General features: G+C 45.2%; 1 protein-coding gene across 2 annotated transcripts in view; it reads left to right on the top strand.

The window, feature by feature from the left end:
* MMEL1 (membrane metalloendopeptidase like 1) overlaps window positions 1-24,236 on the top strand; it is a 1,016,153-nt gene that overhangs the window by 799,233 nt on the left and 192,684 nt on the right. For both annotated transcript variants that reach the window (XM_086921554.1, XM_086921553.1), the window contains exon 7: window positions 7,066-7,184. In XM_086921554.1, the coding sequence (XP_086777680.1) occupies window positions 7,066-7,184 (119 nt within the window). The remainder of the gene's footprint in view (window positions 1-7,065; window positions 7,185-24,236) is intronic.

Genomic DNA, 24,236 nt, shown 5'->3' with positions numbered 1-24,236 from the left:
GAAGGGATAGAGCAATATTTTATTGACAATACATAGCTTATATACTTAATTTACACCATAGAAACCAATATAGGAGGCGTAACAGCTGAGAGAAGACAAGATAACAGCATCCACGTGTTACTAGTACGTAATCAGAAGGCGTGGACTAGGCGTGAACTAGAGGTGTGTGCTAGAAACGTCGCAGGTAGGTGTCGTATGGGGGTGGCACTAAACAGAAATGTTGCAATGTCAGCAGAAATCGGAGGCTTGGATGCGCGCGCAGCTGCATGACGTGTGATTGACGTGAAACTGGAGGGTGCAGGGGGCTTGACATTTACACTGACGGAAAGAGACAGAAGTCTGGCATGTCAGATCAGCTTGTACTTCTATCATATCTGATATCTGATGTTTGGGAACCATATTATCTGAACGGAAAAGGTCTCTGGGGCAGAAGCTATTCTATACTGACTGTGAGTGCGTGTATAAGCGCCTAAGTGTCTGCATGAGAAGCGTGGGGGCATGGGCCTTCCATGGGAGCATGGTAACAGAGGCTATGAATTACTTGCACGGAGACAGGCCGGCCCTTCGGCTCTGCAGCTGGGGGATGTTTACTTAAACTAGTAGGCAGGAATGTATTTTCGAGGAGCGGAACAGATAATTTGAAGGTTGTAGTCAGTCTTGGCAGGCAGCAGGCTGAGCTAAGCGCGGTGGGCCGCGCTGGAAGTAAGTCAGAGTTCACGGGTACAGAGACAGCCTGGGCTGAGGCTTTCAGAGTCAGAAGCCAGAAAAAGGCTCGATGGCAGAAATTCAGGGCCTACTTTGCCAGAGCTGAAGAACGTGTAAAGTACACTACAAAAAGACGTTGGCATAGCATACTTAGGAACGGACTATTCAACCCATTCAGGGTGGGTCTGAAAGAGGACATGTTAACGTTGGACGCAAATGTATTTGCGTCTTCATAGCTGGCACAGGAGGGAAGTTACATGCACTTTAAGCTGGTACATGGAGACGGTGGGGTACACGCTAGGGAACACAACTTGACCATAAAATTTATATTTCCTCATTCCCTCCTTGTTCCCTACGGACCCTTCATGATATATCGATCCTCATGAATCGATCAGTTTGTTCTTGTAACATCATTTGCTCTTCTTTCTTTCTTTCACGTCTTGAAAGAAAACTGGAATGTTCAATGCATGATGTGGCGCACAGTCCACAAATCGCTGGCCCACACTGCAAGCACAGGCAGCAACTGAATACTAGGACTAGGCCAATGCCTAGGAAGGATAGGATCTTCCATCCCCAAGCGGTTAACGTTGTCCCAGTCTGGGGAAAGGTTCAGGAATGTCTGCGCTACGGTGTCATCATTGTATATATCCGGATTGTCAGTCCATAATATGGCTGACCGGGCTAGTTCTTGTTCATCCATAGAATTGAGTACATGGTACCCCATTCGTTCTCGGAGCCTTTTATCAGTCTCCTGGAACTGATGTTCAGGAGAATTCGGGTTTGTTAAGGCAGAGAGAAAAACTCTCTTGCTTTCTGGACGAATGCCTTTCCTAAGGTAAGTTCCCTTACCTACATACGCTATAGTATCTGTAGTCTTTTCTGGTTCTTCAGGTTCTTCTTCCCCCTCGGAGGAAGCCTTTTCTTTCTCTTTTTTGTGTATGTCTATCACTGCTTTTCTTATTTTCTTGTACATACTGGCTATGCAAGTCCCCTTGTCGTGTTTTCCTTCAGATATATTTTGACCCCACCTGTTGAGTGCATCTAATTCATCCTGATCTGTCTCAGGCCTGTCTCGTTCTCTTATTAGGCAATTTATGAAAAAACGTAGTATCTGTGCTTGAATGTCAACTTTCTGATGCTCCATGGCATCCTTAATACTGTCAGGGTCTTTCCCAGTCTGAACAAACTGATATATTCTATCTAGGCGCTCCTTCATTCCTGCAAATAACAGCAGGAAATCAGTAGCAGATCGTAACCGTAGTGATGCCATCATCATTCTATCGTCTTTGCCGGGTACTGGATCATATCTGCAAACTGTAAGTTGTTCTTTGAGTATGTCGAGGCGGGGTGATTTGAACGTGAAAGGACTCTGTATATCCTTAAGGTTTAATCTGTGTGTTAATGGCGGGGTCCGAAGACCCCCCATCGCACCTCCTGAGGCGGAAGCTTGAACATTTTCTCTCTCTGGCGTCTGTATCTGAACTTGAATTTGTCTTTTAGTGGGGTCAGGTAAACGTGGTTTCGGTAGATCAACTTTAGGTGCGGGAAGTGGTGGAGGTGGAGGAATGGCCGATCGAACGGGGAAACCTGGTTGCAGTTGTGGCAGAATTTGGTCTGGAGGCCGGTTGACACCCCCGTCCCCGTCAGTAGGCGGGGCGCGAACAGGCAGATTGGTGTAAGCGGGTGCTACATCCTCTAGATAGGAATTCAGGAATATGTCTTTAGTGGTCCTGTGAGTTACTTTAGTTGGAACCAATGGTGGCGGCAGATTTTTCGGTATTTCTGAAATGGCCTCAGGCGAACCCTCGGCCGCGAGATACATACCGTTTACGAGATTGTTTCGTGCACGGTCTACTTGCTCTGATTTTACTCGGATCCCTTCAGTAACTAATTCGTTTTCTTGGGCTTTATCTGATTCTTTAAGTCTGTCTTCTCTACGTAGCTCTTTTTCAGCACGCTTATGTGATTCCTTACGCCAAAACTCTATGGCGTCTTTCTGAGATTGTCTGGCTTTCTTTTTCCATAATGCTTCCTCTACCTTCATGATGCACTCGGCATCCCATGTTCCGGTAACAGGCCATCTGTGTCTTTCGTCTAGATGTTTAGTATAATCGGCCCATAAATCTAGATATAATATGGCATCTATGCCATGCTTATGGTACATAAAATTTCCAGGAGTGTCCCTAGGGGGGATAGGAATTTCTTCCTCTAGTATCCCTTTCCTAGTTCCTATCTGCTTTAACTTGTTGAAAAACGGCATCTTGTTTACTTAGTACTGAATGCTCAATCCTTGCTACTTAATACTGAATACAGCTAGTCATACAAGAACACAATAATGCACATTAAAAACAGTCACACTCATACCACGACATTAATCACATAAAAAGACATTTGAGACATATATGACTACCCTCCTATACCAGATGTACTGCTAAACAGCACAGATACACTGCTAAGAACAGTGCAAAAACTTGAAATAACGGATGTACTGCTAAACAGTACAGATACACTGTCTAAAAACAGTGCAGACCGGACTTGTGTACCCAAACCCGTCTAGATACGTCCCAGCAATGGTACTCACCGGGAAGCACGGAAACAGAAGGCCTCGGAAAACTCGACTGGACAGGACTCGACTCGACTCGACACGTGGATACTTCGGAAAACTTCGGAAAAACTGGTGGGCCTCTTGACACCTCGGACCTTGCTTCTTTCGGCTAGGCTCTGGTCGGGATCCTCCGCACTCCTCACCGCCTCGTCTGGGTGCTGATCGCAGTCTTCGTCACCTCCGTGGGCCAGAGGGAGATACAGGAAATCCTGCCGGTACGCGTAGTTTCCTTCTAACTGATGGCAGGGGACAGAGCTTGCAACGCACCAACCGGCGCGTTGGGTGGGGGAGTGGTCCCTATTCGGGCGCCAAAATGTCGTAAATATTTAATTTACCGTCTTAATTTCTATGCAGGTAAGTACTTAATCTATAATAACTCAATCGGAAAGAAAGAAACAGAGTCCGTGGTGTTAGAGTTCTTAGGGGTTTTATTCCTTAAAAAGGAATCGTTCCGGAACTGGATATCAGGTTCCTGCAACCACAAAGGGTTCAGGAAGGGATAGAGCAATATTTTATTGACAATACATAGCTTATATACTTAATTTACACCATAGAAACCAATATAGGAGGCGTAACAGCTGAGAGAAGACAAGATAACAGCATCCACGTGTTACTAGTACATAATCAGAAGGCGTGGACTAGGCGTGAACTAGAGGTGTGTGCTAGAAACGTCACAGGTAGGTGTCGTATGGGGGTGGCACTAAACAGAAATGTTGCAATGTCAGCAGAAATCGGAGGCTTGGATGCGCGCGCAGCTGCATGACGTGTGATTGACGTGAAACTGGAGGGTGCAGGGGGCTTGACATTTACACTGACGGAAAGAGACAGAAGTCTGGCATGTCAGATCAGCTTGTACTTCTATCATATCTGATATCTGATGTTTGGGAACCATATTATCTGAACGGAAAAGGTCTCTGGGGCAGAAGCTATTCTATACTGACTGTGAGTGCGTGTATAAGCGCCTAAGTGTCTGCATGAGAAGCGTGGGGGCATGGGCCTTCCATGGGAGCATGGTAACAGAGGCTATGAATTACTTGCACGGAGACAGGCCGGCCCTTCGGCTCTGCAGCTGGGGGATGTTTACTTAAACTAGTAGGCAGGAATGTATTTTCGAGGAGCGGAACAGATAATTTGAAGGTTGTAGTCAGTCTTGGCAGGCAGCAGGCTGAGCTAAGCGCGGTGGGCCGCGCTGGAAGTAAGTCAGAGTTCACGGGTACAGAGACAGCCTGGGCTGAGGCTTTCAGAGTCAGAAGCCAGAAAAAGGCTCGATGGCAGAAATTCAGGGCCGACTTTGCCAGAGCTGAAGAACGTGTAAAGTACACTACAAAAAGACGTTGGCATAGCATACTTAGGAACGGACTATTCAACCCATTCAGGGTGGGTCTGAAAGAGGACATGTTAACGTTGGACGCAAATGTATTTGCGTCTTCATAGCTGGCACAGGAGGGAAGTTACATGCACTTTAAGCTGGTACATGGAGACGGTGGGGTACACGCTAGGGAACACAACTTGACCATAAAATTTATATTTCCTCATTTTGACCTGCTGGGGGATTTTTTTTGCTTACAGACGAGTCCACAACATCATTGCTATGTCACTGTACAGAATACAACTAGAATGCTGTATTAGTGATAAGGGAAGTGAAGGGATTTGAACAAGGCTATTATACATGGCCCAAAACAAAAAGGGCGTGTGGTTGGTCAGTGGTAGAGATGTGTCCCCCATTCCAGCAAACTCCTCTCCTCCATCAGTGGCCTTTTTGTATGTGTGTGAGTGTCTGTGCGCGTATGTGTGTGTATGTAGATAAAGAGAGAGAGAGAGAAAGATTCAAACATTTTAATCAAACAAAACTTTTTTTCTAGAAAAGGCAGTTGGACAATTTAATGTATGTGGCAAGGTGTAGTGTCAGTTTTTTCTGTGTTGTCACCCAATACATTGATCAGCTGTGGTGGTGGGCACTGTGGGAGACAGGACAAATAGCACTGGGGGAACTGGCACCATCTGGCCTCTTTAGAGACACCAGTGAAGACTCTGGAGTAAATAAATATAACTTATGAGGCTAGGGGCTCTGGGAGAGTATGAGGAAGAAGGGCAATGAGAGCTCAAGAGCGATCCAGTCTCCAGGTCTGTACAGGATTGATGAAGAGCATAGAGATAGATAAAAATGCACTGGAAGCGCCAATCAAGGGACACAATGAGAAAGCATGCAGGAAAGAAATCACGAGGTGCCATAAGGGCAAGGTCAGCTGGAAAGCTGATAAGGAAGAGAGGGTGGTGTATAAAAGATGAAAAGAGAAAAGAGAAGTAGGGAATGGAGAGGGTGTGAAAATGGACCTAGGAAATACAAAGCAGAGCACATAAAAGAGCAGAGAAAGGGAGAGAAATACCTGACAAGAGATAGGAAAAGCATAATGGCATGATTTTGACGTGATTGGAGAGAAAAAGTTGGAGGTAAACATGACAGAAAATAGAAAGAAAAAGGCTGGGATGTGAATGAAGAAAAGATAGGATGCTCAGAAATAATGAAAAGGAAGAAATAGAAAGCAAGAGGGAGGAAGGAGATGTGAAAGAGAAGGAGCAGTGGATGCACTTTTGTCAAAACTGAACGATGAGTGGGCTCGATGTTGTATATCATGACAGGAGTCTGCATCAGGAACCCCACCTAAAATAGGGTAAACTTCCCCGGCGTACTGATGACAGGGACCCTGTAGTGGATAGACCACCACCTTTGATACACCGCCGGCAGACTTAGCCCAACCATGAACTCCACCATCCAGGGATATTTATAGCGGCCGTATTAATACCAGTGGCCTAACAAATGCCCTGCAGCCCCTGCAGTATGGAGGGTCGCGGGCCTGAGAGCTCTTGGCTGGCACAGAGAATGGGGGGGGGGGCCCTCCATGTACTTTGCAGGGGGCCCCCTCAAGTTTCATTAAGCCACTGCCAGAAGAACAATGGCCAATGGAATAAAAGGCCAATCTGCTTCTGCTCACAGACTTCTTGTGGCCGGAGAATATTCTTTGCCGAGCTCTTTAATGAACATAAGCATGATGTGCAGTGCTCCACTCCAGAATATTTTCAGAACCTTGTCTGTAAATATAGTACTGGATGAAACGAGAGAAACCAGGAAGGACATGCGGACATATTTTTAATTGAGTCCTAACCAAAAAATTATTTTCCTAGAATTCTTTTGTGGATAATGTATGTATTAATATAATAAATAGGACTGCTGCAAGATTTAAAGGATGTTAAAGGAGGAAGTCACTATGACGAGCATGGAAAAAGAAAATGCAATTGATATTAATTTTCACATTCCAGTTTGTAGTGAAGTGCACGAGTTGTCTCTGTCTTTCAAAATTATATGAATGAACCAATCTAGAAATAGTGCATGTAAATCAATAGTGTCAAAGTAGGAGGGTCTGATCCATGCCCTATTTTGAGGATTTCCATGTAAGACAAACTCACGTGGTTCCACATTTACATGTCAGTTGCTATCCTGAAAATCTCCTACAAATCCGTTCATGCTTAAACTCCACTGGACAACCCTGATTTCCATTAACCTCTCCTTACTGGGCCAGTGAGGGTTTTTGCGACTTTCAGAGTGAGTGGAGACAAATATAGGGACATACTAAAGGTACATATTCTAAATAAAATAAATAAATAAACTGTAGAACAATATTACCTAAATATTAGGAAAACACTATAAATCTGTGTTGATGGATCCTCTATGATGCATGTTTCTTTTTGTTCTCCAGAGTCAAACTGGGTCTTAGAAGAACAGCTAGCCATCCTGAACTCCAGATTTAACAAGCGCGTGCTCATCGACATGTTTGTGTGGAACGATGACCGAGACTCCAGCAGGCACATCATCTATGTAAGGAGCGGTGCAGAACTGGGATTCTGTGTCGGCTGGGAATGGCAGTCCTACCTCCTCTCACTATTAAAGATCTCATTACAGTTTTATTTATATGTACATTTAAAGATATTTAAGAATGTTGGAAAGGGCAGCTCCACCTTCTCTCACTATTTTAGGCCTAATTATAGATTTATTTTCATTTCCATTTCCATTACATGTGTTACATTATTTATTTATTTTCTTATTATTATTTCTCATATTATTTATTTATTACATTATTTGTATTTACCGGGAGATTTACTTGGCAGGTGTAAGCTTGGGGACCAAGGGGGAGGATTTATCGATTCTAGCTTGCATCTCCCCATTAAAATCAAGTTATTACAAGCATTTGTCTCCGGAATGGGGAATAGCCACGCAGACTTGAAACTACTGGGTGCTTTTCCTATGGTTATCTGTGAATCTATGGACAATTCTTCTGATATTTATCACTTGTTACAAGCAGTAGGTAAATGACAGCCGGTTTGCCACTTTGGGTTTTTGGCATGGGGGTGGTAGAATGTGCAACATGTATGGAATTTTGTTAGAAATGGGGTCTCTAGTTGGCAGTGGTTTGCACCCCGTCCAAGTAGGGACTCACACTCGAGTGAAGGTAAGTGTAGTGCACTCTAATTTTACCTGTGCCCACCCGAGGGTAGCTCGGCATAGAGCAGTCGGACCAAACAAAAGAAACAATGTGCAAAGGCTTTGTGCACACGCACACACAATAACAGAATGAGAACACCACAAAATGTTCCACATCAGTTTAGAAAAATAGCCAATATTTCTCTTAGACTAGAACAATATAAATACAACATACAAAAATCAAGATATGAACCCTTTAATATTAACTGCAGTTTTAGCGTTTAGAAAACAATAGCTCCAACTGGGGCTATTTGGTCGTGATTCACTAAGACAAATCCACAAGTTCAGTTTGACTGCAGTGGACTACGGGCTGGCTACAGGGGTCGCATGTACCCCAGTACAGTACCTTGGATGCATCACAATGTCAAAGCCGGTGCAATGTGCAGGGGAGGTGTTACGAGGCAGGTGATGCATCGGTTCCTTACTGTTATGCAGGTTACTGGCAGGTTGGCGCTTAGTTTACGATGCGTTGCACAAAGGAGGTGAGGCATCACTGTGGCAAAGAGATGCGTCAATTCCTGGAGGCGGTGCAGGTTAGTTGCGCCACTAACACCCAGGGATGATGTTGGGTGCAGGGGAGGTGATTCGTCATTTCCAGCTGCGAGACTTCAGGTACTGAAGGCAACTCAGTGTTGATGATGTGTTGATTTCACAGCATGGTGCATCGATTTCATGGCATCGTTGTCAAACCACCTGGCCACAGGTGCTGGATCAGAGCGGTGCATCATGGACTTCGGTGAAGCGGTGCTCTAGACTCATGTGGCGGCGGTACTTCAGAGGTGCTTCAGTGCCGTAAGGGCTTGCATTGTAAACCGCGGTCACAACGTTGTGCACTCTACGAGCAGGGACCACGGTTTTGGTACAGGCAGCAGCGATGCATTGATTTCACAGGAATGCACTGGCTCCAAAATGACGCTTGGAATCGATGTGTCAATTTCTTGGTTGCAGCACCAGAATCACCTCCAAGGGTACAGGACTGCGTTTGGCACCACTTGGCAGTTAAGGGCTCACAGCAAAGGGGCCCTGGTGCTGGTAGCAAGATGCAGGTGAAATCTTCGATGGCCCTGAGACTTCCAACAGGAGGCAAGCTCAACTCAGTGTCTTTGAGAAACTTTAGAAAGCAGGATGCAGAGAGTAAAGTCCGGTCCTCTCGCCCCCTGGCAAGAAACAGCAGACAGCAGGCCAATTCAGCAAATCAAGCTGCAAAGTGTATGTCCCTCCAGGCACTTCAGCAGCTCTTCTTCCTGGTAGAATGTCCTCAGTCCAGAAGGGTTCCTTCCCTCTCGGTGTCAGAGGTCCAGTACTTATACCCATTTTGGCCTTTGAAATAGGGAGACTTCCAAGAAATATCTTTGTAGTGTTCAAGAACCTGCCCTTCTTGGCTCCAGACACACTACTGAGGGGTATGCAGTTCTTTGTGTGGGGACAGGCATGGCCATACTCAGGTGCAAGTGTCAACTTCTCCCACCACACCATACTCAGGAAGACCCATAAGGCTGGTGATGGGTCATCAGGATATGCACTGCACACTTCTGCCCCCTCTGTGTGTGACTGTCTAGAGTGAATTGACAAAGCCCAACTGTCTTCCAACCAAGAGGTGTATCCTAGGGACAGGCAGGGGCACTGAATGGTTAAAGTAAGAAAATGCAAACTTTCTAAGAGTGACATTTTTAGATCCGCAATATAAAAACCAACTTCAATATGTATTTTTAAATTGGGAGTCCAGAAACACCACGCTCTAATTTTCCATCAGCCCCCAATTGGAAGATACCTGTGTAAGATGCATGTGTAAAATGTTGCACGGCAGATTCAGTTCTAATCTTTGGTAGAGTAAGGTCTTGCTTGAGTTAAAAACTAATTAAGCTGCTTTTCACTACCAGGGCATGCAAACCCTAAAAGCACATGTCTCACCATTACATTTTAGTCACAGAACACATGCCCAGGGTCCAAGCACACAATCAAAAACAGGAGACCAGAAGCAAAAAGGATGCCAGATGGGTGGCAGTGCGCTTTATAAACTTACCTTACATTACATTACTTACATTACATTACAAAAGACAGGAGAAACCATGCAAAAAGATGCAAGATCTAATAATTGTCCTGGCAGTGGGAAGGCTCCATGCTAACCCAGTTGTATAGGAGTGTGTTGGGTGGGGGTCAGACTCATGCTCTGCCGCTGGCCCTTTCCCAGAGCCACAACCAGTACAACCATGCTGAATTTTTGAGGAACTGTCAGTGGCGGCCGGCACAGGTTAATGTGGTCGGACGGGGATGGGGAGGGGATGGGGCGGGTGGGAATAGGGGGATGTTGAAAGACAACAGAATAGGTATAACTGATGAAATAAATAACACCTATTCCGACGTCTGTCGGCTTCCTCCCCTGCCGCGCCCTGCCCCACCTCACCCACTTACCTTTGCCGGCCGTGCTGGGAACTGTTAACTTCAGGTGTAGGAACCAAAATGTGTAAGTGCGAATTTCCAACCTTCTTCCAGTTTCGATGTGGTCTTGAATCTTATAATTCCACATATATCTGCTGCATGATCATAATATGCAACACGTCTCTGTCCATGTGTAGTTATACAAAACTTTTTAAATTTGGTTACCCAATGCTATATTTTCAAAAGTATACAAAAAGTGATGGAAGGAATGCTTGAATTACTCACAGCCACTGGTAATTATTCAGGGCCGCATTCCAGTCAATTGTTATGTTGTACACTATGCAACCTCAGTTTGGACCCAGCCATATTCAAATCAGTCTTGACCCTGCTCCAGTTGAACAGTCCAGACCGAAATGCTATGCCAGGTCGTTCCTGAACCAAAACACAAGTAACTTAGGGCTGGTTGCACCCTAGTTAGGCCTTTTCAACCAGGTACAGCTTAGTTCCAGTGACAGTGTGCACGAGACCCATGTCTGGGCATACCCATAAGCATACAAAAAAGTGATAGATGGAATGCTTCAATTCATCTCAGCCAAAGTATGAAAGTCAAAGTAATTAATGTCATATAGGACATTCATGCGAGACAATCAAGAGTTTTAAATTGTGATCTCATGTATTAAATGTCGTTATTCAGAAAACTCACCCATACCATTTATATTATAGCTCTTGTTCCATTTAGGAGTATAAACACTTAGCATAAGTGTGGCTAATATAAATTTACTGTACAACGAACTAGAAAAAACACAATTTGCATTTCCAAATAAATCTCACGACCAGCAAAACAATTTTGTGAAGGTTCACCATCATTTCCATGGTGATCTTTCATGGTGTTAACACTACCACGTATGGTAAAGGACAAGCTGCTCCACCAGTGTCACAGGATAGCACATTGGCAGACAACGTGGCTGAACCAGAGGTTCTCCAGCAGTGAATTGTCCGTCATGTACGGACTGATAACTGGGTGACCAATGGCCTTATTTAGAGTTTGATGTTTTGTCCATTGCATCAGAAGTGCCATAGGTTACGATGCACTTTTAACATGGCGGAAGGGAGATCCTCTACATTTGTGACAGAGTATCCCATCCGTCATACTCTAAATAAAGCCTTAAGTGGCCTGAGGTGTAGATGGAAAATCCACCATTTCTGGTGTATTCTCCTTTACTTTCCTCCTCTAAATTGGGCAGTAAATTGACAACTGTGGGAAAAAATGGAGACCTGAGCGCTAATCGTGAACAAACTGTGAGATAACAGGTAAGGCTCTTAATTTCCCATGGCTCAAATTTGATAAATTACGGGAATTGTAACATTTGCTAAGCCCTAACATTAAGGCCCTTAGTACCATGTCGGGCGGAATCACTTCTGCCTGACACCGCATCGGTAATGGGACAGACCACCTTCAAATCGGCGGTAACGACCGCCTCATCAAGATGTGACTGAACACTGTTCGGTCACATGCCTACATTTTACTGTGGGAGCATGCATTCTGGCCATAATGCATTCTCCCATAGTAAAATGGGAGGTGGTGTTCATCCCTACCACAAGTACCGGGGATCAAAAGGGGCACCATAGGTGGCCCCTTGGCCTCCAACCGGAGGCCGTGCACCCAAGGGGGCTTGGGGCTATTATGTCAGACAAACTGGCATGGAAACCATGTCAGAAAAACCGTCATCGTAATTTCAAGGACAGAAAGGCCAGCCTTTGAGATTACTTGCCGCATTCCATCTGGTGGACGGGCACTCCAAGCCTGTCATAAGCCAGACAGAATGACCGGTCGGATTCCCTTCCGACCACCTCCATCAAAATGAGGCGGTTAGAAAGAAATACGACCGGCCCATTACGATGCAGCTCGGGAGGCTCTGACCATTGGTCAGAGCCTTCCAAGATGCATCGTAATCGGCCCCAAAGTTTTTTGTTCGAATCATCAACTTTCATTTTCTCATTGATTCAACTGCTTTCAAAGACCACTATCTGAAATCAGGGCAGCACAGGAAAAAGCCAGTTTAAAAACATCTAAATTCATACTTTAAAGCATGGGTACTCACAGACATTTTCCAAGGGGCCAAAAAGTATGGACCGCAATAATACCAACATGGTGGCAGTCAGATGATGTGGGGTTTGTAAGGTGGATGTAGGGAAGCGAAGCATGTACATGCACTGGCTGTATTGCGCAATCCGAAACTAGAAAATCTGGGATCAATCCCGGCTTCCCCACTTGACCAAATTGTGTGATCCTAGGAAGTTGTTATTTTTTCACTTTGCCTCCTTTTCCTTCTCTTGTATTTGATTTAATAAACTATGCTGTTGTCCATTTATAATAGCAACCCCGTTCACCCAGAGCGTTTACATGACAACTGACTTGCCTCTCAGTTCACTATTGGCATTGTTGTTAGGGTCAGTGGAAGAATGAATCTTTCTAAATTAATGTTTGAAAACTATCATTTAAAAGAAACAAAACCTCACAATGTAGTGATTTCATCAGATGTACAAAGATGAAAAAATTCTGCATCTTAACGAAATACAATTTTTTTTATATTTAAGAGACGTTATCATATTTTTACACGTTTGTTGTAAAAAGTCTTTAAAAAATGAAGGTGTTTCTAAAATTGAGTGCTGCAGGACGTTCAATCTGAATGTTAGAACTGAACCAAGGAAAACAGCATTCCAGTGCTGCTGTTCACCAAGGGGCCCCATGGAAAGGTCAGGAGGGCCACAAGTGGCCCCCAGGTCGTATTTTGAGTATCACTACTTCAAAGAAAATGATTTGCCTTATAACTTTAAGATCAAAGACGCCCAGTGCCATTATCAAGGACACTGTACATCTGTTGCCGCAGTTTTAAATAGAACACCTCTCCATTCCCCACTGCGCGCTGCTTTTTTCTAAATCAAAGGAACCATTGAGAATCTTCCATTTTTGGGAGAACCCTGTCCCTTTTCTTGAAACACCAAATGTTTCCCAGGCTTTTGGTGTATTTTAAGCCCTTTCCTCTTTCCCTTGGCCTTTCATGTGACGCGCGCTCTAGCTTAATGTGCTCATCACGTTGACTGACAGCTCGCCCTCCTCCAGCTTCTGTACAATAGCTGTCATTGCCATTAGAACATATCAGGTTATTTTCTTCTGACAAAAAGCTACGTCCGACAAGAATATCTGCCAGGACAATAGAGAATAGCTTAGCGCGCTGCCCTTCTCCAAGATGGTGCCTAAAATTAAGATAGAATAGGAGACGGAAAGGGCACTTAAGGGACCCATCCATTTATTGGTGTCACAATACATCTCAAAACCAAAGCAGACATCATCAAACAAAGCAGCATTCTAGAATGCTTACTGTTAATGAGTATTAAAGATGTAACTGAGTAAAAAAAAAACCTGTCTTTTGCTTTTCACTGCATGGCCCCTTTGAAAGAAATGGCTGCTATGAATATGAAGAAGATCACGAAGCACCAGTGAAACTTTTGTCACCAGATAGCGAAGCAGCCTCCGCTGCAAAAAATAATATATAAAAGCCCATTTGAAGAAACAGCTAATGTTAAATTCTAGGATGTCAATAAACTCTAAGGGCCAGATTTGCAAAACCATTTTGCAGTCACAAAGCCTGCGATTACAAAGTAAAGTTTGCGATGCAAAGAACAGGGGCAGGTAATGATCGTCCTCTTCTGATCGGTGGCTGCCGACATCCGGTGGAGCAGAGGGTACAGGGCCAGACTGGCTGTTACGGGCACCGGGCAATCCCCCGGTGCGCTGCAAGGGTGGGGCTGGTTTTGGGCCCCTTTGGGCCGTTTTATGACATTCATCATGTCATTCATCATGGGGGAGGATGTAAATGTAAAATGTAAATTGTTACTTGTATAGCGCACTACTCACCCGCAAGGGTCTCAAGGCGCTTGAACGAATACCGCTGTGGAACCCATCCTGGCTTTCCCTGTGAAGCGCCCACTCCTGGGCACCCCCAAGGTGGAGGCCAGGCATCCTTAGCGTTGTGGGGGCCACTGTGGAGATTAAACAAGATATTGCCCAGAGTTGCAGAGTGGGACTCTATGATTGGAATAGGCACGAGGCGAGAATTATCAGGTCCGTGGAATTTTGAGCCCAAGACCCGCCGAGGCGGGGAATTGAACCCTGGTCCCGGGCTAGACCTCTGCATCAGGGTCTGCCGCTCTAATCATTGAGCCACACTTCTCCATAGCTGCAAAATCGGCCCTGTACCAGAATAGGCGACACCTCCAAATGGGCGGCTGAGCACTTTGCCAGGGCCAGTTGTGGTTCCCAGTCCGGCCCTAAGGGACAGAGTCCAAACCACCTGGAGGTGTCCAGCAGGAGCACAATGCAATTCTGATTCCTATCTACACTGTTATTCTGGGGCTTCTTTTATTTCAAACACAAGGTACAGATTTTAGCCCTTGCTCCAATACCCCTCCTGTGATTTCTGCCCTTCAAAACTCTCCCCTTGAGACATTGAAAGGATTTCCAGGGAAGTAAAACACATTTTTATTTTCATGCCTTGGCTCATCATCTGAGCGAGCTGGGCTCACTGCAATTATCCAAACTACATATCTTTGCAGATAGAATAATATTACATTTCTTAATCAACAGGTAGGGAGGAGGAATTCTGGTCCATTCAGTTCCCCAATCTTAATATATAGTAATCCAGTATGAGAATGGACACTTGTCACTACGTGACCGTAGGTTGAATTGAATCACCCTCATAAAAGCACAAATTTGGACACCCAATGATAATGCCGTAACGCATATGTGGGGCGGAAAAACGATATACACCGCACAATTTACATAGCGTTTATGAGGGTGAATCAATTCAACCTACGGTCACGTAGTCACAAGTGTCCATTCTCTCACTTGATTACTATAGAATAATATTACAGTCTGGCCAGAGGCTGATTCCGAAGGTCAACTCTACTTTCCAGTATGATAAAGAGGTAATCCTTGCCTCTTTTTTTCAGCTTTGCTTCTATGATGTGATTTGGACTGTCCAGATGTACCTCAATAGATGTTTAGGATCTAGTTTTATTACCCCCTTTTCAACAATCCTTGTGTGACGAAAAAGTGTTGCAAGATCGCTGTGACAACCATGGGTCATTGGGTGAAGTCTGTGATTCCCCCTGAGTACAGTCAGTCTGGGTATCTACCCTTGTTCACTTTGAAGCTTGGAATGCGAGGTATGCAGCAGTCTCTTTCGCCATTTCTGGAACTTGCAGGACTGCCACTTGGACTTAACCATCCCTCTTCGTTTCTCGCTGCAAGCTTGACGTGGTGCCAGGAACCGATCCATCTTTCAGTACCATTTTCCTAACTGGTGGTATTAGGTCCTAACTGGCCGGTTTTTCTATAGAGGTGATGCAACAATTGTGTTGATGTTTCCTTACATCCTTCTGCTGGTTTGCTTTTTCTTGGGTCTGGGGATTGCAACAAAGTTTTTGGCTTTTGTACTTACTCAATGAGTTAGGAGTGAGACGAGGAAGAGAAGGAGGAAATAAATGCTGGATTACATACCATTAATCTTTACCCAGACTCTCCCTTCCTTGCCAGAGTAGTTACACACCTGTCCTCTCATCTAGAGGTGCTTTATCTGCACTCATTGCGATGTTGGCTTGGTATATGTGCAGCCCTCCATCAGGTTTTCTGGGTTCGGGTGTCCTCTATGGGTCTGCATTGGGCAGGGAGAGGTAATGGGTCAACATGGAAATTTACAGAAACTTGGATATGGGGTGTCAGACAAAAGAGGTATGGCCTCTCTTAAGAAAAAAAGGGATGGAGGGAAGGGATTAGGATAAGGATAATTAACCTTGAGTAATCCAATCAATGCAGCATTTCGCCCATTGGCCGAGAATCTTAATGCCAAGGGAAACTATGCTGTGGAAGACAGAACTGCTTATTGCAAAGGGTGGGTACACCTAACCAGATGGAGGCTAGATATCATCTACAGTTAACTTCCACCCGGTAAAACTCTTGAAAATCTTAAGATGTTGCCCACTTCCTATATTCAAAGTGAGCAATTGATATGCTTATCAAAGCTGTGGAAGTAACACTGCCGGCAAAATAACCTGTCTCCTGAAACATTTTGTGAAACGCCTCTTCGAGCTACCCATGGCATCAGAACTTCCAAAGAGGGCATGGCCAGTGGACTACTGTATCCAGTGCAGGGGTACGTGTTTGACCTCAAGGTTCAAATCCGAGCATGTCCACTCCGCCTCAAATCATTCTGAGGTTCATTAAATGAGCACCTTTGAGGTGGATAACACTAAACATGTCACTCAGTTTAGAGATACCCTTCATGAGGTAACATGTGCTCTACAAATGCGTGTGTTATTTTTATTATTTCCATTTTTTTACTGTACCTAAAATCAGACTTAGAGCCTGATTTATATATTGGATTAGAGAGTAGTCCTTTGCAACGGCGACAAAGATCCCTCTCCGCCAATGTAGTGGTCTGCGTATCAAATTTAATTATGGGCAGACCTAAGAGTTTTGCCTTCTACAGAGACTACTCTGACTCCACTGTGACCAAACTTTTTTGCCGGGTAATGGCATTTGAATGCAGACGGAACAGCACTTGCCTGAACCACACATATGCTGTAACCAGGCATATGTGTGGTTAAGGCAGTCAGCGGTCTAGATGTGCGGTTGGGCAGGGAGAGGAACAGGAAGGATCGGGAAAGGAAGGACCGGGACGTGGCTTGGTAAGTGGGGCTGGGGCCAGGTTTTAGGGGGTTGCAGGGGTAGTTTTTAATCTGGGGCTGACTTTAGGGCTCAGGACAGAGGGAAGGGGCAGTTTTCAGGGCTTGTGTTCAGTTTTAGGGTCAAGGGTGGTGGGGGTGGGGTCGGGGTAGTTTTATTGGGCAGGGGTCAAGTTGCAGGGCTAGGGTATCGGGTTTTTAGGGTGCAGGATGAGGGGGCTGGGGTGTGCACTGTGCCACTCATATCTTTTTACCAATCATGCCTTTACAGCGAAATTCATGGTAAAGGCATGCTTGGTAAAGATGCAGTCGTGGTTTAGACCGCGTTGTTTAGGTATACATGGTTATATCATACAACCTTTTTTTAGGGAGTAGAGACCGTCAGAGAAATGGCTACATGCCTACCCGCTCAGATTAGATGGGCGAATAAGTAGTCATTTGTTTACTGATTGTTACTTTACTGCCAAGTAAAACTTGGCAGTAAGGAACAGTACAATCATGATAATGTTCCCTCTGCCATAGGAGAAGACTCCCATGGTGAGCGGAACATTATTAATATTTTTCTCAAAATGAAAATCATATTCAGGATTTTTTTTTTTTTTGAAAAATGAAATACTCCGTGCTACAGGGCTGCATCCTGCTGCTGTAACCCCGTAGCAGAGAGTAGCCAGCACTGCGGTTCCTGGCAATGCTTGCAGGCGGTCATTTCTAAATCTGGTGGGTAGTCCTTCCACCGGGGCAATTTACTCCATTTCCCTGGCCGAGGATGTATGGCATTACAACGCATGCTTTTACCACGCATGCTGTTACAACGCAAGTATTACAACGAAAACCTTTACAACGCATAACACTTGGGGGTGCTGGATAGTGAATAGTTTAATTTACTATTCCAACTCCAGTCCCCGTGGACACTAGGGAAGGTGTTGGATAGTAAATTAAAACTATTCCTTATCCTAGAGCGCCCCCCCCAGTGTAATGCATTGTAATGGTTTTCGTTGTAATACATGCGTTGTAACAGCACTGCATGGTAAAAGTTGCGTTGTAAAGGTTGCATACCCCTGGCCGATCCATGGGCCGTCTGCCAGGATTTACATCAGGCCCTTGGTTTCATTAAGTGTCTCAGTACTTAGAAGTTTCTTAATTTGATTTGTCCCTCATTTAATTCAGGTGTTTTAATTAGCTGCAGACAAAAATTAATAGTTTCTAATCTTGAAAGTTACTTAACTTGATTTACCTTTCATTTCATTGGTTTTTTAATTAGCTAGACACATATTGTTCCATTGCGAACAAAACAATTCCATTTCTGAGTTCTGCATTGCTGGTTAAACCTAAATTATCCATGGTTTAGAGCCAATAAAGGTCCAGAGGGAAATGAAATGCTGTTTATAGTTCTTTGTGACATTATTGCTAAATAATTCCTGAACAAACATATATCGGTAAATTATTTAAAAACAGCTTGGAAAGTAAAAGGCTGCGAAGAAAAAAATGCTGAGTAACTGTACATTTTAAATGACCTTTTAACACATTTCAAAACACAGCAAACAATTTAACCTCACTGACAATAATGCAAAAGCTTTAAGTGTTAAGTAAAAGCTCGGTGAGCCTTTTAAGCTGAAAGAACAGTAAAGTGCCTCAACACATAAATAGGAAAGCTGTAAAAGTGCATGAATGAACAAAGTAAACCGCTCATGGGGAGCCAGCATCAAATATCACATGTACTCATTTGCTGCACATGCTCCAAAGATACTGAGGGGCAGATTTACTAACATCTGTGTGAGTGGTTACATGGTGCATCACAATTTTCCCCTGGGCTCTGTGGGGTATATTTACAAGCCCCTTGCGTCGCCAGAGCATCACTTTGTGTGATGCTCCTGCAGCGCAAATCACAAAATGAGGTCTCGCAAAGCCACTATGCGTGGCTTCGAATGGCCTCCTGTATATGGAGCAAGACAAGGCAGCGCAAATTGCTGTATTGCTTCAATCTGCACTCAGAAGCTGTTCCATGGGTCGCTTTTCCCACACAACACCCATGGATTTTGACACTTTCCCAGTTTTATAAGAGCATGTAAACCTGGCGAAGAGCCAAATCCTTATGCCTCCCGAGGTTGATGAGTAACGAGCAGAAATATGTTCATCTTGAATTCTGCAGCACGCACAGAAAGAGGAAAATGCCTCTGAGGATTGTTTCTGTGCAGGAAGGTGCCCCTTCCAGCATGAAAACAATCCTGTCGCCAACACAGGCACCATGAATCATGGGGCAAGGGTGCCTGCCTTGGTGTTGGGCTTCTGAAACGGCGCCAGCACAGAGGGAAAGGATAGGAGTGCAACTTAATACATAAATACTGTGCATTCCTGCCCTTTCACTTTGGTTCAGGGCAACACAGAAAGCTGAATTGCTGGGCTGCCCCATGCCAAATCCCCATAAATGTTTATTTTATTCAGCATGTTAATTCTCTGCTTTCTGTATTATGTTGTGTTGTATCATGCTCGCCTATGAAAAACCTTGGTAAATCTACTACTTGCCATTTATTACATCAAATATTTGCAAATATGCCTTATGCAGCCTACTAAATCAATGGGTAACAATATTGCACTTATATTTATAGCCCTTAAAAATTATTTTATTTTCATGCGCTGTTAACTTGTACCGGAACGGTGAAGGGCACTATGTCTTGATCTATAATTTAACCCTGGTATTCTCTCCGCTGGCACAGGATTTTCAATGGCCATGTTTTCAATGCAGGTACTATGTTTAAAACAGAATCTGCTTGTCGTATGGCAGACATCACTGCCTGATCTGCATCTATTTTGTTTCTAATTGCTAACCAACCACGATATGTTCAGATAGGTCCACCAAACTATTATAGCATCAGTCGTAGAAAATGCCTGTAGAGTTCACAGGTGAGTGGAAGGAAGCAATCTGTAGGAAAAGGTCTAGGTACAGGCTGAAATGGGTCCAGCCCAGAGCGACTGTGTAGTAGGGGGACATATGGTATGCCAGAAGAGTGCACCTGCGAGGAACCCGTAGAAATGGGCAATGTACAACTAGCCATAGTAAAAGGGCTGAGGAATACACCGAGAATAGCAGGGGGTTGACCAAAGGTATCAATAAGCACCAAACATACACTGGATTGCAAAAGTCACCCAGGAGTGGTGATGGCAAAGCCCATTTGTGCACTTGATGTTAATGAATCAGGTAAAGAAACCATAAACTGTGTTTTCGTTGGGGGGGGTTGTTTGGGTTACAGAACACGGGAGGGAAGAGAGAGGTTAAATTCAGTGTTGGGTGTGGTGACAATGAAATCAGGGTTGATCACCCTAGGTCTTACGTGGCCCTCAAAGGTCCAAACTGCAATGACCATATATGTAGATGCCCTTTACCTGACTGTAGGAAAGTGCCCTTTTTTGATGTGGTCACCTCCACTTTTTGCCTGGTATTCGATGCAATTGTGACTGAAAGTGTACTGGGTTCCTGGTATCCAGGTTCCCAGTGCCACATCTCTTACCCAAAACTGTAAACATGCTCTCCCAATTTGCAATACCTTTGGCACCCTTTCAAGTCCTTAGTAAATGGTACTCCTGGTACCTAGGGCATGGGTACCAAAGAGGGTCATTGCAGGCTGCGTGTCTTTGTGCAGGCAAAAATGAAACCATGACCATGTGTACAGACACTGCATACATTATATGTAAGTCACCTCTACAGGATGCCTCCCAGCCCTAGGGCAGGGTGCACTATACTGCATGTGTAGACATATCTGCATAAGCTGATATGCCCCTGTCCTGACAAGTTCAATCACTGTCAGTACAAGTGACCAGGTGAGGCATTTTAAGCACATGTGCTGGACACTAGAGAAAACCCTCAGCTACATGATTGCTGAAACCAAAGATGTTTGGCATCAAACATCTTGTATTATTGAACCCACACTAATCACCAGTGATGGATTATTAATAGATGCACACAGAGGGCACCTTAGAAGAGCCTCCTGAAAGCCTACCAACTACTAGTGTGCTACCTGACTGGTCCCAATCAGCCTGCCAACACAGATGAGTTTCTGACCCTCAGGAGGGGGGGCCAGTGTTCTCAGGAGGTCAGAAACAAAGCCTGCTCCGGTGGAGGGTGTTTACACCCCTTTTCAGCAGGATGACCAGTAAATTTGCATTCCAAGGCAGGGGGCTTCAAAGAGGCTGCCTTTGGTATGCAAATCTGGCTTCCTTCACGGGGACGCCACCCCCCCTGACCAGGGCCCATTTAGCACCTGAACGGGTGGGAAAATTAGTAGTCAGAGACGTGTTTTCACCTTTGGGCTAGTTCCACCCCTAATGTGGGCTATTGATGTGGACATGAAATTTCAGACTCTGTGACCTTTTTTTGATTGCAGAATTCAGAACTCTGGGAGAGGTTTATGCCCAGTTCCCACTGGAAGTGGGCATATATGGGGCATAGTGACCTCTGGGGTAAGTAGCCCATTGGCTACTACTACACTATACTCCCCTGAAAGAAGAAGACGGCTGCTGATGAGTCACAGAAGCAAGAAGACCAGCAACTGAATTGGCACCGACCCTGCCAGCCTGTCTGCTGTCCTTGAAAAATGTGCCAAAGACGACTCGTCCTGCATCTGCCTGTGCCTCCAAAAGCCTGGGAGCACTTCCAGCCTTCAGCTAAAAACCCAGGAACTCCTGTGGAGTAGCAGAGCAGAGCTGCTCCCCTGCATCCTGCTGGCACCCCAGAAGAGCAGGGAGTACTCCGGACTTCCAAAAACCCAACACCGGAAAGCACCACTGAATCCACGCCCCTAACCCGAGTTAAAGTGGGCCAATGGTGCCAGTGTGGTCCTTAGACCCTCCAGACTTGAAGTCCACTTGGGGCTCCCAGCTGTGGACTTCCTGACATGGTCTACAGCCTCTTTATGCAGGACCCCTCTTCCGCGAATATCTCCGGTTACAAAAACCCGATGGCTCAGGACACCTCTACACCCAGCCACGCCGGCCCAAGGAGAAGAGGACCAAACGTTTTCCAATGTCCCGGGCATCGTAAGACCTGATCTCTCCTGTTAGTGCAGCCAAAGTGGCGCATCATTCCAATCCGGCAGCCTCTTTGTGATCAGACCAATCCCCATTGACTTCAACAGGGCACCAGACTATTGCACCTCTGCACCCGGCCATCTCAGTGCTGCCCGAGGTGACCTGTTGGTGCTGCCTTGGACCTTGCTCCATACTCTACTTAAGTTCAGGATATTGTTCTCATTAGGTACTTTTAGGAACTTGTATGCAGTATTTGTTTTTCCTCCGTAGGATAACATTGCCGCCTGTACAAAAATGCAGTCAGGTTTTGAAAACTGCTAATATTTCTAACTAGAAAGGTACTTACCCGATCGTATTGAATCTGGTGCCTACATATATATAAAGATAGGTGTTATTTTTATGAATTGGTGTGCATTTCCTCATTGAGTCTTGTGTACCATTTATTGACTGTGTGTGTATTGCTGATGTCTAACACTTCTCTCGGATTAGCCTAAGGCTGCTTGATCACAATACCCCAAGGGAGAGCACCATGGGATTGCTAGAGCAACCCCTTGTCCACTTATAAGGGATACCTAGACTCTGTGCACAGTATACATTTTTTTGGTGTACTATATATAGAGCCAACTTCCTACACTGACCCGTTTTTCTGGGATGTTTAGACTGGACACCCTGGGAAGAGATTAAGAGAGCAGGTAACTATCCCAGAGAGAGGGCAGTGGTCACATGCACTGTGTGGAGCAGCTCTATGAGCTGCAGGAAAATTTCCAATGCGAAAAGACTCTTTATAGTTCAACACTTCCTGAGGAATGATGATTCTATTGTTTCCCATAAGGATTCCAGGAGGGTGGTGCGGTTTGGGCGGCAAAGTGTAGAGAGATAGGTTCAGGGCTAATAGCAGTATGTTTGAAGGTGGTGTAAGTTTAGATGCACAGGGTAAGGCTTCCTGATTTGATTTTTCTATGCGTCCCTAAGGGGCTATCGTTTAGCTGGTTGAGATATTTGGGGGTAGATGTATTGATTTCAGCAGGGAAGGGAGTGGTGAGCAGCCAAGATTTCAGCAGCTTGGGTGGGTTGGATTTCACGGTTACAAACAGGGTAGGTGGATGAAGACAGATGGTGTTGGGGTGTCGCATGACTCTCTGGAAGCTGGAGGGGGAGGAGGGACTGGTTCTGAGTGGGCATTGAAGAATTGGTGAGACCTGGCGAGATGGAAAGGAAGTTGGGCGGATCATTAGGCTTCTGAGCTGGGGCTAAGAAGTGGTCCTGTCAATAGCCCACAGGTCATTCCATGAATGGCAGCTAAAGTGGTATATTTGAGTGAGAGTTGTGGCAAGCAGTCGGGGATTGAGTCCGGGGGCGTTGCAGGTTAGTGGTCACAGTATTGCTCTGGCATGACTGTGGCAAACCAGCTGGGGCTATGTATGGTTGGTGACAGGGGATGGTGGTTGTCCCTCAAAGAGCTTTGTTTTGCAGTAATGGTAGACCACAATGTGTATGTTTTTGGGGGGATTGTGCGAAGTGGCTACAGAACAGTGAGTCACCAGCAGCCAGGTGGTGCTGCCAGTGTCTGTTATGACCTCGGCTTGAGGATCTGCTGGTGATATGATTGCACGAGGAGACCAAATGTGCGCTTTATTGGGGGTTATACATTGGTGAAGGAGCAAGTTAACAGGAATGATTGGAAAAGGGGGCATGGGATTTCCAAAGGAAATGCACGTTGTGTACATGACTTAGAATAGCGCATGACATTGTGTAGACAATTTGGTGATGGTAGAACAGAGACAACTTACTAAAAGGAACAAGGTAAGAGGCACAGCTGGAAATGGGCGATTGGCATTCACGAGGTAGAAAGAGTTAAAGGATGCAGCCAGATGGCGTGCCACAAGGTTCACTGCCAGTCACTTAACACATTATTATACCCTCTCCACCCCTTGCAGAACTTGACGAGGGTCGACTGAATGTCCTATATCTCACAGATTTTCATTGACCTTCAGCACAAAGGGGCCCCGTTGAAAGTTTGGGGATCCCCTGCACCATAGGATCTCTCTGGCCTGCGTTACGTCCATTCAATGCATAAATTAATAAAAAAGGGGGGAAAGTTGCTGAATGTGAAAACCTGCAGAGCTTAGAGTGTTAGCTGTGAAGGTGTCATGAAGGGCAAGGACAAGGACAGCAAGTGGTAAGGGGGGCAAATTGTATTTTAGAGGGGGTAACGGCTGGGATTTCAGACTGAGGATTGCT

Source organism: Lissotriton vulgaris, chromosome 5, assembly GCF_964263255.1.
Source record: "Lissotriton vulgaris chromosome 5, aLisVul1.2, whole genome shotgun sequence".
NCBI lineage: Eukaryota > Metazoa > Chordata > Amphibia > Caudata > Salamandridae > Lissotriton > Lissotriton vulgaris.
This window is presented reverse-complemented; position numbering and strand designations above follow the sequence as displayed.